Raw genomic sequence first — 14104 nt, 5'->3', positions numbered from 1 at the left:
CATAGTCACACAGCTTGTGAGTGGTGCTCAGAATGAGAGCCCAGGTGCGTGTGACCCTCCAGCCGACACTTTTATGCCCTTGCTTATAACACCTGAACAAATGCATCTCCAGGTAAGCCAAGCTTGCTCACGTGTTCCCTGCTGCTGGGACCCACTTTTGTGCTAGAGAAACATTTCTGGAGTTGACACCCAGACTATTGTACCCCTTGGACCCAAAGCGGGGTAGACCAGATGTCCCCTGCTCTAGCCCTGCTGCAGACCCATATCCTGCCCTTCCCCACTCCACACAGTTCAGTTTCCTCTTTCTTATGTAGTGGCAACTTCTGTGCCCTGTGCCCCATCCCTTTCAAGAAATGACATTCAATTTGCTGAATAATTAAAAGCAGGAAATACTCTACAAAAGGAAGTGAGTGTGTCAGAAACTTAAAGGCAGAAACTCAAAGGGCCAGAAACTCAAAGTGCAAGCTTGGGCTGAGGCAGAGCTGTGAGAGTTCAGCTGGGATCCAAGTGTGCTCTCCCATTGTCCGCAGAGGGGTGAGGAGCCTGGGAGGTGATGCCATGAGGCTGCGGCTAGTTCTTCTCTTGCTCAGCTTCCCAGGTGAGTGTGGAGGGGTTCTGGGGACTTGGTACCCCGGTGGCAGGGCAGAGGACCAAGAGCTAGTCCAGGCAGGAGGGGATATGATTTCTGGGGAAGTGAGATATGGTTTTTCTAATTTATTAAGCAAAAAAAAGGGGGGGGGGAGTTTCTTACTCTGTGTCAGGCATTCACCAGGCCCGGAGGACTTGAAGGGAAAAAAGAAACAGAATTAGCCATTAGAAAGGGGACCCCAGATGGCTCAGAGGGTAAGACTTGCAGATAAAGAACAAACAATGGCAGGAATTGATGGAGGGGTGCTCAGAGGCCAGAGCAGGTCTGGCTGAAGGAGCTGCAGAAACCCATACAGACACCATCCATCTGATGAACCTTGAAGAAAGGGATCAACCCTTCAAACAGAGAAGGGAGAAGAACATTCCATGGAGACAGAACTGCTTGACGAAGACACGGAGCCTTGAGAAACGATGGTACATTCATGCACAAAGGGTCTCAGTGTGCAGGAGGCCTTGGGGTGACTGGTTGGCCACGAGGTTGGAAAAGCACGAGACAAGATTAAGAAGGCTCTTGGACGCCATGGCCAGGAACCAAGACTTTCAAAGAGAAAATTGCTCAGGAACCCAGATGGGAGATGGGAGGGGGTCATGTATCTTCTCTGTGGAAAGCATACGCTGAGAGGGCATTAGGGTCAGTCCAAAAGTTTGCACAATGTATGTTGTACATGTGGGTCACACACAGTCTTCTCTATGAGCCAGGAGACAGACCTTCTAGCAAAACAAACTGGTCCACAGGGATTCCCCAAAAAGGGCATAGCCAGGGAGTTGGGAGACTGGAGTTCCAGTTCTGACAGCAGCACATGACACAGGCAAGCCCCCTCCTTGTTCTAAGACCTGGATTTCTGGTATGAATGGAAGGTCTCTGATGCTCTTCCTAGCTGTAATGTTGGGAGACTCTGCTATTCAGATCAGATATAAATAGACAAGGACTGTGGTCATTCTCAAATTATCAAGGCCATTTCTGATTTTATCATGACAGAGGCCCTGTGATGTTACCTGTAGACAAGTGGGGAGGGCAGTGGCTTCTCTGTGACCACTATGGTCCTTAGGCAGGACTCCAAACAGCCCAGAATTTCCAAAGGATAGCAGTTCGGAATGTCTGCCTCTCCCCCTGGACTCCAGCTTCGCATCTGAGCTCAAAGAGCCTCATCTGCTCCCTCTCTTGATCCCAACACCCAGCTCACCCAGAGGCCAAGGGGAAGGGTGAACTGCCTACGCTCCCACACACAACGCACTCACACAATGGACTCAGATGCATGTACCCACATGCAGTCATGTCCTCCATTCACATCTGTGTGCTCACACACTCCTACAGAGTTTGACACAAACTCATGTGCACACACACACACACTCAACATACAGTGTCCCTTATATGCACAGACCCACATAAAGAGTCTTCCCCCCCACATGAAGGCTGAGACTCACAGTGGCTACTCTGTGGCTTTGGACAGGGTGGCTTTGGCTGCAGAAACAAGACAGGGTGTCCCTCCTCCTCCAACTCTGCCATTTCATGACGGAAGGGGGTGAAGTAGTCAGTGATGCAAGGAAAGCCACCCCACTAACTGACAGCCTCAGATGCTCTGGGGTTTCTTCCGTGAAATGAAAAGGAGAGAAAGTGGATGGAGGGAAGTTGAAAAGACCCGACTTCCCATAAGACATTCTTGTTGGCTCTGGTACCCAGTCCAGCAGCAGCCCTGAGGGGAAGGCACGCCACTGGTATCAATGGGTGCTCAGGGAATGTTTGCAAGTAGGGGAGCAGGAGCACAGACCTGTATCCCAGAAATTACTCTTCGGCGCTTGAGATGGCATGGCTGTGTGGGGACACCAGCAGGGACGCCCTGCTCCATCAGTGCAAAACAAGGTAAATTCAAACCCCTTTGTACATCCCACACCCCCTGAGCCCCTCTGCTTTGAGCCCTTCCCTTGGTTGCCTTGCTATCAACCCAGACAGGGACCTATCAACCCAGATAGGGACCTATCAACCCAGACAAGGAGCTCAACTGTTCTCTTGACTTTGACACAAGATTATTCACCCAAGGATATGCACATGGGGCAGACTTTCCCAAAGGACTGACATGAAGGAGAGAGGTTACATCTCAGAGTCAGGGAAAGGAAAAATTGAGATTCAAACAGTCTTATGTTTTTAAAACTCATCAGCCCGAGTTCTGCTCCCAGCTGACTGCTGTCCTAACATCTCCACCTTCCTTCAGACCAACTCTTCACAAAATACACAGACCTGATTAATAATTCCACCCATCCACAGTCTGTGTTTATGAAAACTTCACACGTATTTCTTTCTAAAACAAGCCTAATCACGTTATGAATGCTTTATTGCCAGATTAACTTAGCAAAGTTGGGATTGATGAAACTTCTGTTTCAGAGCAGCAACACCTCTAATTCTGTTTGTGATTGTTGGCAAATACCATGTTCGCTGACCCTCCACTTCGGATGGTAGGTGTGTCGTTGCTATTGTTGTCTTAAGAAAGAAAACCACCTTTTCTGCCAACTCTTATATTTCATTTTAATTGACACTCATTACTGTTTCTTAGCAATCTTTTTCCTAATGGGGTCCTTTTGATTATTAAAATTTTTTCTTCGTCATTTTTTATCAGTTAATGATATTGTGAACATTTACACATAATAGAAACGTATGATTTAGAAAGGGAAATTTCCTCCTAAGTCCCCAGTTCAGCACTGACCACTGTCAAGAGTTTAGAACACTCACTGACCTATTTTTTTCTATGCATGGGCCACAGAAGAACCACAGAAATGGAATCCAAACACTCCGTTAGGCAACTTTTTAAAAACTTAATACTGACGTATCCGGGATGTCTTCCCTGTTATTATTTGTGATTTGTCCTCTTTTAACCATGGTATGCGAGGATGGTAATTTATTAGCCCGATCTCCCAGTAATGGTGTTTGAATTTGTTTCCAGACTCTACTGTGTTTTACGTTAGCACTGCAATTAGCAGCCTTAGACTTCAGTGCCCCCTGGTATGGAAATTATAGTCCATGCCAGAATCAGAATGTCAAATCAAAATGTCCAAAATCAAATCAAAATGTCCGAGAGCATGACAGCCAGCTCCTTTGCAAAAATGATCATAAACTTTATTGGTACCCTCCAGGATCCAGACACCATGCAAGACAGGGGGACTGGTGACGGGGAAGAGGGACAACGCACACCCACAGTCTCTTCCCTTCAGGACAGAGCATCCTAGTAAAGGAGACAGAGAGAGACTGGTAGTGGTAATAAAATGCCAGTGTGGCACTCAGGTTCCTATGAGGTCATGGAGCAATGGAAGGAAGCAGTTCTAGTTGGGAAAGGAATTAAGGCGATCAGTAGGCAGGCTGGGCTCAGAGAATTGTTTCCAGGTGGAAGGAAGGGTGGGAGCAGTGACATAGCTCTTGGGAGGACCTACCAGGGTCAGAGGAAAAGAAAAGTGGGGGGGGGGTGGGTTATAGGGTCCAGTGGAAGGCAAGGGAGAGCAGGAAATGGTGCTGGACAGAGAACTTGGATTTAGAAGAAAAAAAAGTTGGAAGTCCAACAAAACCATTTTAAATCATTCTGAGGCAGTGGGGAGTGGCTACAGAAGAGATCCTGAAATCCTCCTCATGACAAGTGCCGCTGAGGACAAGGTGGGGACTATTTTAGCACGTAACTCCAACAGTGATATGCAGAGGATACTGGAGAAGGGAGCGCAACAGGAGCTGGAGACGCTTCTCTGGGTGCTACGGCCATGATCCAGGCACCAGATGGGCTCCTGACCTGGTGAGAGGCTCTCACTGAGGGGGCAACGCCCAACAGAAGATCTGCGTTTTGACACAGACCCAAGTCTTAGAACAATCTGGAGAGTTCGAAAGTAGTGTAATGATTTCGCAGATTGAGAGGCAAGACCAAGGGAGGTGAAGTGGCTTACCAAGGACGTCCCAAGTAGTGTGTGGTAGACGTGACTTTCTCTGTCCAAATTCACTCTGCTGTGTCATGCTGTCATCGTGAACCGTGACGGGAGGGGAGGAAAGAAGGAAATCATTTTAAGAAGCATTTTGGAGGTAGAGTCGACTCAAGGGCTCACCAATCAGTTGTAGAGGGAGAAGGGGAGGCCAGGATCAATGGAGATGTCAAGTTCTCTGTCAGGTGCGCTAGGAACACTGTTGGTTTGAAGAGAGTAGAGTTAGTTCTGCTCATGGAATACTGAGTTTATTTCCAATGGCCGCTGTGACAAATGACCACAAACCACACACGGGCTTGAAATGATGAAATTTATTATCTTACAGTTCTGAAAGTCTGAAGTCTAAAATGGTCTTCCTGGATAAAATCCTACTGTAGGCAAGGTTGTATTCCCTCCGGAGGTTCTGGGAAGAAACCGTGTTCTCACCTCATTTAGATTCCGGAGGTTGCCCACATTCCTTGGCTCACAATCCCTTTATCTATCTTCAAAGCCAGCAGCATAGCATCTTCCAATCTCCCTCTGACTTTGACGCTAACTCATTTTCATCTTATACGAACCCTTCTGATGACATTAGACCCAACTATATAATCCAGGATAATTACCCCACCTGACACGTTCTTGGGATTATGACATCAACATCTTTGGGAGACATAATTCCACTGAGCACAAATGCAAACCTCACGTGACCTGAAAGGAAGAAGGTACAGGGTATGAGGAGGTGCACCTTCCCGGTGCAACAGACCTGACTCCTGCGGCCCCCTGGAGACAACCCTTCACCCCCCCTGGGGTGACCCTGAGGCTCTGGGGCTAAGACAGTCAGGAGAGGCTTCTATTGTGTTTCTCTGCTTCTCCCTGCTTGTTCACTTCCATGCAATCAAAGCACAAGAGCTCATTGCCAAGGACAAAGAGTGTCACATACACTCAGCTTGACTGGAGTCAATCCCCAGAGCAGCACGATACCCTTCCAACTCGTGCTTGCCCCTAACCCATCCCACTCCCCACAGACCTTTGCTGGTGCACCACATGAGGTGGTGCTGGTGCACCTTTGCTGGTGCACCACATCTCTCCAAGAGAGAGAGGAAATACTGAAACAGACCAAGTTCAAGGAGGATTTAGTCCTGGGACGACTGACTTTGGGGTAGAGATATACAGCGTGTATTTGGAAACGGTAGGCTGGAGCTAAGGAAAGAATGTGGGCCATGAATGTGAATTTGGGGAATTATCAGTATGTTGGCAATAACCAAAATCATGGAAAGGGAGAATTCCTCCATGGGGGTGTAGTAAGATGGGACAAAACGAGGACTGGAGAGGGACCCCTCGGCTCCTCCCGCAGTGCTCTAGGACTGGTTCACACTGGCTGGCAAGAACCTGACTTTTCTCAGCTGTGTGTCCAGTGACACGGCACTGACTGCCTAAGATCGACCCGGGGTGGGAATATTTACGCTACAGAAATTGGAAAATGTTACAAACGGAGCTTTTCTTCCACGGAGGGTTAGCTGTTAAGTATTTACCAATACGCCACTTTTGCACCAAGATTTAAAGAGGAAGGAAGAGAAACCAGTAGAAGCCTCAGAGAGGAGCAGTTGGAGGAGAGCGTGGAAGAGGACCGAGTTTTGAAGCCAAGAAAGACAGTGTCAGAAATAACTTTCTGTCACCACTGCAGGAAGGACCAGGAATGTGAGGACCAAATAGGCTGGACATTATCACCGAGGGAGCTGATGGGGAAGCTGGACAGAGGAGGTGGACCTGTGGGGGTCAGCTAGTGGGTAGCTGCAAAGACCGGGACCCTGGCTCAGTCCCTGGACACCAACCTGGGGCCACTTGAGCCTTTGGGACTCCCAGGTCAGGCCTGGCTCCAGGAGGCAGGGGTTTTATCTTGGGATTCTGTTTTCCAGGCTGTTTCTCCATCAAAGGCCCAGAGTCTGTGAGGGGCCTGGAGGGGGGCTCGGTGAGTGTGCAGTGTCAATACACAGCAGGATGGGAGACTTACAAGAAGTGGTGGTGTCGCGGAGCGGACTGGACGTCATGCCACACCCTCGTTGAAACCGATGGATCAGAGCAAGAAATGAAGGTAGACCGTGTATCCATCAGGGACAACTGGAGTTACCTCTTGTTCACGGTGACCATGGAGGAGGTCAGGCAAAATGACACAGACACTTACTGGTGTGGGATTAGCAGATATGGACCTGACCTTGGGGCATCTATCAAAGTGAACATTGACACAGGTAAGAACTTTCTCATCTACACAGTGAGGCTCTCTTGCTTAGGACAGAAAGAATGAGGGTTTCCACTTCCCCCTCCCCAAGGGCAGAAGGGAAATGGCTGAGTACCTGAGAACGGTGTCCCCATCACAGTCCCTGAGGTCCCCTGAGGTATCTAGATGATGCACGCAGGGCTGGCAGGTCTTGGGGTAAGGGTGGGAACATGGACCCCAGCATCGCTGCCCGTGGTCCAGCCCAGCTGTCCTGGGGACCCACAACCCTGGCAGCCCCCCAGTCTCTCATCAGAGGTGTGGGTGGACGTTGGATGCCTTGGGTCCCAGGGCATGGCTCTAGGAAGTGGTCACTGGTAGTCACACCCTTGACCCATCACTACACAGAGAGAGGCAGAGGGGATACGTGGGGAAGCCCAGAGGGTCCCAACACTGAACCCCAGGAACTTGCCCAACCCAGAGTAGCTCTGGGCATGCGACAGTGCCTCTCCTCTCTGGGCCTCCAGCCACCCTGCCCTCTACTTTCCCTGGCTGCATAAGAGTGAGCAAGGAGTTAGAGGGACCCAAGAAGGGGTTCAGGTAACAGAGGATGCTGTAAGCATAAAGGAAGGATTTGACCATTATGCCAACATCAGGGACCCCTCTGGCTGTCCTGGGGTCTCTGCAGGCCTAGGACTCAACTAAAAAATAGCTCATGGACAGTCAGTGCCAAGCTGGTCTCAGGAATCCATGACCAAGTAACCGACCATAAATTGTCTTCATAGTTTCTCATACAGATGTTTAACTCATCATAGCCACTGCTCACGATAGAACCAGAATGTGCCCTCTTACTCACCAGCCCTCCAGAGTCCTCCTCCTCCTCCTCCTTACCACCCCAATAACTGGCCGCCCCATTTCCAGAACCACGTGTCCTTGAGCCCAGCTCAGATGCTGCTCTAGGACCAATGATAATCCCCACCCTGCCCCCCCCAGCCCCCGTCTGGCTAAAGTCCCACCTAGAGGGGTAAGTGGACAGAATTGGAAAGACGGATCTCTTGCCCCAGAAGCACATACAGCACAGGCTTCTGTTTCCTTTTTATTTCTACCTGAGTCGATGGAAAGCGACTGAGTGGTGGTTCAGAAAACTCGGGCAGAGGGTGCCTGGCCGGCTCAGTCTGTTAAGTGTCTGCCTCTTGGTTTGGGCTCAGGCTAAGATCTCAGGGAGGTGAGATTGAGCCCTGTGTTGGGCTCTGTGCTCAGCATGGACTCTGCTTGAGATTGTCTCCCTCTCTCTCTGCCTCTCCACTCCCCTCTAAAATATATAAACAAAATCTTTAAAAAAAAAAAAAAAGAAAGAAGGAAAGAAAAAAAAGAAAAAAAAACTCAGCAGGAAGGGAGAAGCCTGGGGGCTGTATCTGGCTTCCTAGTCGAGGGGCAGGGTGGCTCCCAGGGGGCCTGGCAGGGAGCCACCCATGAGCTCCAGTCTGTCCCCATAACCTGTGGCCAACTCTGCCTGTGTCTAGTGGATATGGTTCTGAGCACCTCGGTGAGCCCGCAATCCAGGACAACTACCAGCAGACGCGCAGGGGCGACATCCAACTCCTACATCAGGTGAGTGGCTGCCATCCTTACCCTGCCCCTACCTGGGGCCTCTCCTACTTTGCTTCTGCACCCTCACGGGCCACCAGAGCAGTCATAGCCAGAGTGAAGGCCAAAAGCCGCTACCCGTCCCAACAACTTGCTCCCGCCCATGTTGCCCCTACCCCTCGTCTCCCCATTCCAACCTCCCAAGAAAGCTGCTCTGCAGAATCTTTCCTTTTCTTTTTTTAAAGATTTTATTTATTTATTTATTTGACAGAAAGAGAGAGAGAGAGAGAGATCACCAGTAGGCAGAGCGGCAGGCGGGGAGTGGGGGAAGCAGGCTCCCTGCTGAGCAGAGAGCCCAATGTGGGGCTCAATTCCAGGACCCTGAGATCATGACCTGAGCTGAAGGCAGAGGCTTAACCCACTGAGCCACCCAGGCGCCCCCAGAATCTTTCTTTATGTTCAGTTGTCAACAACAACGAAGTCCTGATGACCTAGAGCGTGCCAAGGGGAAATAAGACAAAATTCCCACCATGCGAGGCGCCAGGTGCCACGGAGCGGGAGTGTGGCTCAGCCGCCTGGAACTGGCATTTTCAGGAGGAGCAAAGGCACACAGCCTGTCGTGGGCCACCCCAGGGTGCTGAGACTCACTTCGGAGACGCAGGAGGTGTGATTAGAAAGGGAGGTGGGCCCAGAGCCAAGCAAAACTGACAATGTGAGGTTCCTTCTGAGGAGCCCTCATGGTTGAGTCACTGAGCAGGTTCACGGCGGTCTTTGGCCTGGGGCTTCCAGGTCCAGAGTCTCAGGCTTTGCAGGGCTGGCCAATGCTCCCTCCGGTCAGGGTGCAGGGAGTGATGGGCCCTGGGCGCCTAGGGCTCTGACAGCTCTGTCCTCTCTTGCAGGAACCACTACATTCTCCTGGCTTTCCTGAAGGTGCCGGTCTTGCTCATGTTGGTCAGCGCTGTCCTTTGGTTGAAGGGGCCTCAGCAGAGACTGTCCATCTATATGAACTTGTCCTCTGACCTCGTCAGAGACACAGCCCCTTAGACAGACGGACGAGCAGAACCTTCCACTCCTGGACCCCATTTCCAGAGGAGACCCTGTGGAAGATATGCCTCTGGGCCCTCGGGAAGCAGTGACTGATGCTGGGGGTGCAGAGGGGCTGGCCAGGCACCCTCCTGGCTCTGCACAGCTCAGGGACACAACTCAGGACCCTCCTTTTTTTTTTTTTAAAGATTTTATGTATTTATTTGATAGACAGAGATCACAAGTAGGCAGAGAGGCAGGCAGGGGTGGGGGAAGCAGGCTCCCCGCTGAGCAGAGAGCCTGATGCGGGACTCGATCCCAGAACCCTGAGACCATGACCTGAGCTGAAGGCAGAGGCTTAACCCACTGAGCCACCCAGGTGCCCCAAATCAGGACCCTCTTGAGGTTTCATGGCTTCTTGGACTTGTTCCCACTCCTTCAGGTTGCAAATGCCCCATGCTACTCAACATGGGGCCAGGGCTCATGGTCAGAGCTATTGGGGTGGAACCCAAGCCACACCCTCTTTTCTGGAAGAAGTTGGGGCACAGAGCCAACGACCGAAGCACAAAGAGAAGCAGTAGGGGTGCAGACAGACAGAGAGATGGAACCCTGCCCACGCCCCGGTCCCCTTCATTCCTGAGACCAGCTCAGCACTCTATGTCTGAGCTTCTGATATATAAGGGTTTTTTCGTAAGCCAGTCAAGTTGGGCCTCAGAAACTCCTTCAAGGTTGGGGAGGGCAGTCAGGAAAACTGTCTGAGGGAAACGATATGGTCTCTCCAACATGATGATATTTTAATAATCTCAATAATTAATTTGTTTAAATAAACTTAATCACTAAAAGTGTCGTGATAAATGACTTTTTTTTGGTTTGTCCATCTGGATGGACTCGGTCACTTTACCTTATGGGCCATGGATCCTCCCACGAAAGGGACTGTCACGTCACGTAAGAAGGAACACCACCCATTTGAGATGTGTCCACCCACAAGCAAACACACACAAACACACCCATCTGGAATGTTTCCCTTTGTTTTACCCTGCAGCTTTATTGAGCTATAAGTGACAAATAAAATTGTATATACTTAAAGTGCAAATGTGCTTTTTTTAAAGGGGCACAAAGTGATGATTTCACATATATAAACCCCTTGAAATAAGCACTACAACCTAGTTCATTAACACACCCATCATTTCACATACTTATCTCTCTCTCTTTTTTTTTTTTTTTTTGATGTGAGATGAACACTTCAGATCTACCTTCTTAGCAAATTTCAGGTATACAACATAGTATTACTAACCATAGTCATCAGGCTATATGCACTATGCTAAACCCAGAACCTAGCTTATAACTAAAAGTTTGTACCCTCTGAGCAACAGCACCCCATTTTCTCCTATGCCCCAGCCCTTGATTCTATGTGGAATGTTTCCCTCGGAACACCTGGGAGGACGTGTCCACCCTGTCCTTTGTCCCCATAGGTAGGCCTTGGTTCTGAGCCTCGGGCGGCCATGGGAAGGTGGCTCACCAGGGGATAAAGGACACAGGAATCTCTGTCCTTAGCATGGTAGCCGGAACATCCCCTCCCCACCGGGAAACGAGAGTCCCCTCTCTCTGCCCTTCAGCCAACAAGAAACGTTCTCCCACTTTCACTTGCTGTAGGGCTCTGGTCAGTGATGGGCCTAAAAATTCCACTGTCCCCGGAGAGGATAAACTTTGAGCCAGACTAAGAGCCTTTGAATCACCCTGCTTGGGGACCAAGGTCCCTAGTTCACCAGCTCCAAAGGTCCCTCTCTGCAAATACATCCTTGGGTCCAGTCTCCCCAAGATGCAGACGGACTCGGGTGACAAGCAGCCCTTGAGGGGTAAAGCCAGAGCCCAGCAGCTTCACCAGCTGCCCCAAACGGGTGCAAAGCCCCTGGTAATCGCTGCCTTGGTCCCTGCTTTTCCCACAGTGTCTTCCTGTTGATATTCAACAACCCCTATGTCTTTGGAGAATCTGCGGTTGGGTTGTTCCTCTCAGGACATCATCGAAGAGAAAGCACTGGAGTAGACTTCGGGGGTCTGTCCTGAACACCACCCCCGCCACACACGCATGTGCATGCACACACACACACACACACACACTTCTGGAAACTGTCCCTTGGGTTCCCATGAAAATGGTGAAGCAATTACATTCGCTGTCCAAGGTAGGGAGAAAGACAGAAATTGTTAAGTTAGCCACTGAGGCAGGATAGAGTTTTCCAGCAAATGAGTTTCCACTAGGAGCCTGACGCCCAAGCCCCTGTGCTTGCAAACAGCTCTGGATGGGGACAGCTCCTCACGTGCTCACAGGAGCACACACGGTAACCAGGAGTTAGTGGAGGCAGAGAAGGGGAGAGAGCAAGTGTCGACTGCTCATTTGAGAAGAAAGCATAACTTCTCCTTCCCCATGAGTTCCTCCTTGTGGGCCCTTACTTCCTTTTTTTTTTTTCCTTTTTTTATGGATAGTTTTTTTCCCACTTCTGAGCAGCTTTGCAACCACAGAGGAAGTTTATCAAGAGCAGGGAGAAGCTGGTCAGGGTCAGGAGAAACAACGGCAGCCCCATCCGGAAAGGACACCCCAGTGGGAAGGGCCCCTACCAACTACCTGGGACACGGGGTTAGTTCTTCTTGAGGCTAGCTGTGTCCTGAATGGTGTTCTCTTAATAAACGAGGTTCAAGGAAGAAGTGTCTAGCACCTTCCACCTACGCTCTGAAGGATTTCCCCCTACAGCTCACTGGTCTGCTTTGTTTCACATGCTCAGGCTTTCTAGATCCCCATGGCTGGTCTGCTTATGTTCCCCGTGCTCTGCACCTGGGCTGTTGGGGAGTCAAGTCTCCACCAGAATGGGGGTCCAGGTGCAGCCCTGGCAGCTCTCCTGGCCTCCCCTCAAACCCATGCTATGAAGGCTACCAGGGAAGAGGTCTGGTCTGGGCTCTCTCTGGGTGCCACTGTCTCATTCTCTTGCCGGAAGGGCACCGTCTGCTGCCCTGCATCATCTCCAACCCAGCTCCTAATTTGCTGATCACCTTACTTCAAACTTAGCCCTCTGGTCTACCTCCTGCCAATCCCAAAATGCTTCATGAATCGCCCTTAAGTCTGTGCAGTCCCATGATTGGAGCCAATTCAGCATGGCCAGGACAGGAGGCATCCTGAAGGTGGAGGCCAGCCTCAGTCCCCAAGAGATGGGGCCACTGTCCAGTGGGGGGCTGGGAGGATGATTTTGGGGGAATTAGGGCCAAGGCTGCTGTTCCCATTGAAAGCATGGGTTTGGGGCCAGGTCAAATCCTTACCGCTCCCTTATTCATCCACCCATGAATTCCTCCAACAAATGTAACTGAAGTGCCTGTTAAGTCCAGGCACTGGTTCCAGGGCACTTGGACTATTGTACGAATGAGAGGAGCCCCTTGCTGTCTCCTTCTATACATTTAGATTGAAATGCAAGGAACTGTTCTCCTATCAGCTTCTCTCCTTTTAACACTGAAGAGAAAGGTTGCCGCTGAGGAGGAAAATCATGGTTTCTCCTATGGCAGTCACCATGGAACATGATTTAGAAAGCACAGCTTGGGATTAAAACAATAATGAGATCCCGCTTACACACCTATTGGAATGGCCAAAATCCAAGGGTGAGGGGTTGGGGTAACTGGGTGATGGACATTAAGGAGGGCACATGATGTAATGAGCACTGGGTAGCAGAGAAGACTGATGAATCACTGACCTCTACCTCTGAAACCAATAATACTTATATGTCAATTAATTGATTTTAAATTTTTAAAAAGTTTAAAAAAAAAAAGGTGGCCAAAATCCAAAACACTGAAAACACTAAATGCCGACAAGGATATGGAGCATCAGGAACTCTCGTTCATGGCTGATGGGAATGCAAAATGGGTACAGGCACTTTTAAGTTAGTTTGGAAGTTTCTCACAAAACTCAATATACTCTAACCTTGTGACCCAGCAATCCTTGGTATTGGCTCAAATCAACTGAAAAGTTATGTCCATACAAAAGCCTGCACACAAATGTTTATAGCAGCAGCTTTATTCACAATTGCCAAAACTTGGAAACCACCAAGACATCTTTCAGTAGGTGAATGAACATGTAAACTGTGGTCCATCCAGACAGTGGAATATTATTCAACCCTACAAATAAATGAGCTATCAGGCCACAAAAAGACATGAAGAAAACACAAAGTTCTACTATTAAATGAAAGAAGCCAATCTGTATGATTCCAACTATATGACATTCTGGAAAAGGCAAAACTATGGAGACAGTAAAGATATCAGTGGTTGCCAGGGGTTGGAGGGAGAGAAGGATGAAAAGAGGAAGCACCAGGTTTTTTAGGGCAGTGTAACTGCTCTGAAGGATATTGTAATCACGGACACACTTTTGTCTAAACTCATAGAATGTAGAAAACCAAGAGTGAATTCTAATGTAAACTGTGTTCTTGGGGCGCCTGGGTGGTTTAGTTGGTTAAGTGACTGCCTTCGGCTCGGGTCATGATCCCAGGGTCCTGGAATGGAGCCCCGCATCGGGCTCTCTGCTCAGCGGAGAGCCTGCTTCTCCCTCCCCTTCCGCCACTCCCCCTGATTATGTGCTCCTGCTCTCTCTCTGTCAAATATAAGAATAAAATCTTAAAACAAAACAAAACTATGTTCTAGTGTGATAATGACACGCCATGCCAGTGCTGCCTC

General features: G+C 49.7%; 1 protein-coding gene across 1 annotated transcript; it reads left to right on the top strand.

Annotated features, from left to right (window-relative positions):
* Window positions 1-558: 558 nt before the first annotated feature.
* Window positions 559-9421, top strand: CD300LB (CD300 molecule like family member b; the record flags this gene model as incomplete). The annotated part of the gene is made up of 4 exons (XM_080826679.1): window positions 559-598; window positions 6495-6824; window positions 8314-8401; window positions 9277-9421. 4 exons carry the CDS (start codon window positions 559-561, stop codon window positions 9419-9421), a joined length of 603 nt encoding a protein of 200 aa, XP_080682805.1.
* Window positions 9422-14104: the final 4683 nt, after the last annotated feature.

This window comes from Martes martes (genome assembly GCF_963455335.1).
Source record: "Martes martes genome assembly, chromosome: 16".
NCBI classification, from domain to species: domain Eukaryota; kingdom Metazoa; phylum Chordata; class Mammalia; order Carnivora; family Mustelidae; genus Martes; species Martes martes.
This window is presented reverse-complemented; position numbering and strand designations above follow the sequence as displayed.